This window comes from Parus major, chromosome 27 (genome assembly GCF_001522545.3).
Source record: "Parus major isolate Abel chromosome 27, Parus_major1.1, whole genome shotgun sequence".
NCBI classification, from domain to species: Eukaryota; Metazoa; Chordata; class Aves; order Passeriformes; family Paridae; genus Parus; species Parus major.
In genome coordinates this window covers 673,364-676,727 of record NC_031796.1, presented here as the reverse complement: position 1 = coordinate 676,727, position 3,364 = coordinate 673,364, and the positions used below count along the sequence as shown (strand labels likewise).

The 3,364-nt window shown below is 34.9% G+C and overlaps 1 protein-coding gene across 1 annotated transcript in view; it reads left to right on the top strand.

The window, feature by feature from the left end:
- The window catches only part of NPEPPS (aminopeptidase puromycin sensitive), a 46,163-nt gene that overhangs the window by 31,179 nt on the left and 11,620 nt on the right, over positions 1 to 3,364 (top strand). The window contains exons 6-9 of the mRNA XM_033520006.1: positions 13 to 109; positions 258 to 291; positions 1,494 to 1,608; positions 2,703 to 2,867. Of these exons, the coding sequence (XP_033375897.1) occupies positions 13 to 109; positions 258 to 291; positions 1,494 to 1,608; positions 2,703 to 2,867 (411 nt within the window). The remainder of the gene's footprint in view (positions 1 to 12; positions 110 to 257; positions 292 to 1,493; positions 1,609 to 2,702; positions 2,868 to 3,364) is intronic.

Genomic DNA, 3,364 nt, shown 5'->3' with positions numbered 1-3,364 from the left:
CTCTCGTTTCAGGTTGCTGCTAAAACTCTGCCTTTTTATAAGGATTACTTCAATGTTCCTTACCCTCTTCCTAAAATTGATCTCATAGCTATTGCAGACTTTGCTGCTGGTAAAGTAACTCATTTTATTGCTGAATTTGAATTTTTTTTAATTAAAAAAAAATATAATAAAATTAAAAAAAAAAAAAAAAACAAAAAAAACCTTTGGGAAGAAGTGTGGATCAATATCAATTAAACCTTTGTATTTATTTTATAAAGGTGCCATGGAGAACTGGGGCCTTGTTACTTATAGGTATGATGTTAAAATACTGTCTTTCCCCTTCTTTGTTCACTAATTCTTGGAGTTAATTGGATTCATTTGAGGCAGCTCTAATTACTGGGTGTCATCCCAAACCAGACAGAGCCAATATTTTCAATTTTGATTTTGGTTTTTGGATGATTTTGGTGGTGATTTTCAGGAATTCAATAAATCAGCCATTGGCTGAGGGGTTTTAAATTGATAAAACCTTTTTGGCCCCTTTTTTCCTCCCCCCCATAAAATTTCCTGACACAGCTGGGAGAGTTTTATTTTTCCTCACAGGTAAATTTGGCAGAGTAAAGGTGTGGAGATGGGAAAATCAAAAATATTAACTCACCTTCCTTTGCAGTTTGATTTTTTTTTTTGTTTTTCCTCCTTCTTCTGATCAAGTTTTGCATTTTTGCTTGACATTAATTTGTTTTCTGTGCTGGTGGTCAGGAGGATTTCCCTGAATTTTGAACAGCTTTGGGCTTTAAATCCTGAAATAATTTGAGATTTTCTTCTGCTCAGCTTTGAATTGGGCCTTCAAAAACCAAAACAAGTTTCAACTTTTCTCCTTGCTTATTGAAATTCTGTTGAAATCTGATATTTTATTCCTTCTGAGGCAAAAAAAAAATGAATATTTTTATCCTGGATGAGGAGAATTTTTGGGATGGAGCTGTGATTTTTTGTGCTGAATTTGCCCTGCCCCTTTTGGGCACCTGCAGGCACCATCCTTAGGGAGGTTTTTCCCTGGAATTGCAGCATTCCAGAGGTTCCTGAGCAGGGCTGGGAGGCGCCAAAGTGGAAAAATCAGTGTTGACACCTCTTGGAAGAGCCAGAATTCCTTTGGGAACACTGAGGGGGTTTGGGACCCAGAGCACAGAGGGAGCTGAGCTTCCAAAAATTACCTAGGGGAGCATTTTTATAAATAAAAAAAATAAATTTTCCTCCCTCTGCTTGGGTTTTTTTATTCCCACTTCTCACATGCCATAAAATAATTCCTGCTCCAAAGCATTCCAGCAGCCCTGAGAATTTCATGGCTACATCAAAATAGATTTTGGGTTGGATTTTTTTGGGGGGTTTTAGGGTTTTTTTTCCCTCACTTTTTTAGCTTGCTTAGGTGTAATTTCACCTCCTTTGGGTTGTGGTGTATTTTTTTATCCCCCTGGGGTTGTTCCCCACCCTGCTGAGTTGTGTTTTTCTCTCCAAAACAGGGAGACTGCGTTGCTCATCGACCCCAAAAATTCCTGCTCCTCGTCGCGCCAGTGGGTGGCTCTGGTGGTGGGACACGAACTGGCTCACCAGTGGTTTGGGAACCTCGTCACCATGGTACTAAACCCTCCAAAATCCCATTTTTTATTCAAATATCCTTCCTCTCCTACCCAAAATCTGTGTTTGGGTGCCCCTAAACAGCAGCACGCTGTGATAACGTAATTATTTTAATATTTAAGTGGTGGTTTATGGTACCTAAACCCTCCAAAATCCCATTTTTTATTGAAATCTGCTTCCTCTCCTACCCAAAATCTGTGTTTGGGTGCCCCTAAACAGCAGCACGCTGTGTTAAAATAATTGATGTTTAAATGCTGGTTTAAAGTCAGGTTTTGGAGCCCCAAAACTTCCTTAGTCTGGCTTTTGGGCCATGAAAATTAGGAGTGGCTGGAGAAAAATAAAATGAAATATTCATTTTAACCCCAAAAATTACATTGATATAATTATATATCTATATTTATATATGGTATATAAAATATTATATATATTATATATAAGTTATTATAGACTGTGTATAATATATATTAATATATTTAATATAATATATAATTAAATATTTAATAGAATTTTAAATTTAGTATGATTAAATATTTAATATAATATATACTAATGTATCTAATTATACTAAATTATAGTGTATTATGTTATGTATATAATATAAAATATAATATATGATGTAATATATATTATATATAACACAATTTATATTACATTAGGGTTACATTATACATTATATATGATGTAACATTATATTATATTACATTACATTTACTAAATATATATTATATTATGTTATGTTATGTTATATTTTATTATGTTATATTTTATTATGTTATATTTTATTATGTTATATTTTATTATGTTATATTTTATTACGTTATATTATATTACATTACATTATATTACATTACATTATATTACATTACATTATATTACATTACATTATATTACATTACATTATATTACATTATATTATATTACATTACATTATATTATATTACATTACATTATATTATATTACATTATATTTGCAATATATACCATTTAATTACAATAAATACTCTAATCTACACCAAACCAAGCCTCAGACTCACCCTGACTGGACAAATCCCAGGGAATTTTGTCCTTTATCCCCATTTTTTGTGTCCCTGCAGGAATGGTGGACTCACCTGTGGCTGAACGAGGGCTTTGCCTCGTGGATCGAGTACCTGTGCGTGGATCACTGCTTCCCTGAGTACGACATCTGGACCCAGTTCGTGTCTGCTGACTACACACGAGCCCAGGAGCTCGATGCCTTAGACAACAGCCACCCCATCGAGGTGAATCCTGCTTTTCCACACTTTTTTTAAATTTTTTTCCTCCTTTTTCTGTGATTAAAAAGTGAATTTTGCGCTGAGCGAAGCGGCCGCGCTCTGTGGGTTCTGCTCTCCTTGATTGGCTGTGCCCCTCCAAAAATCTCCTTTCTAATTCCTCAGGATTCTAAATTCCTCAGGATTCTTAATTCCTCAGGATTCTAATGTTTTTAAGAAATATTTGGTGAAATAAATTTTGGGAAGTTTTTATCCAGCAGGGAGTTTTATTCCCTGAGCATTGTCTTGTTCACTATCCCTGGATTAAATAATTCCCACTGGGTTTCGCTGCTTTTGGGAAGCAAAGGATGGAAGGAAGATCCCCAAATTTATCTGGTCCAGCACCAAAACATAACTTAAACCGTGTTTAACTTCCAAAGTTAAACAATATCTGGAATTCTTGTTGTCTGGGGGCAGAGATTCCTCTCAGACAATCCAGCAGTGGATTCTTGGGGAGAAAGAATCTG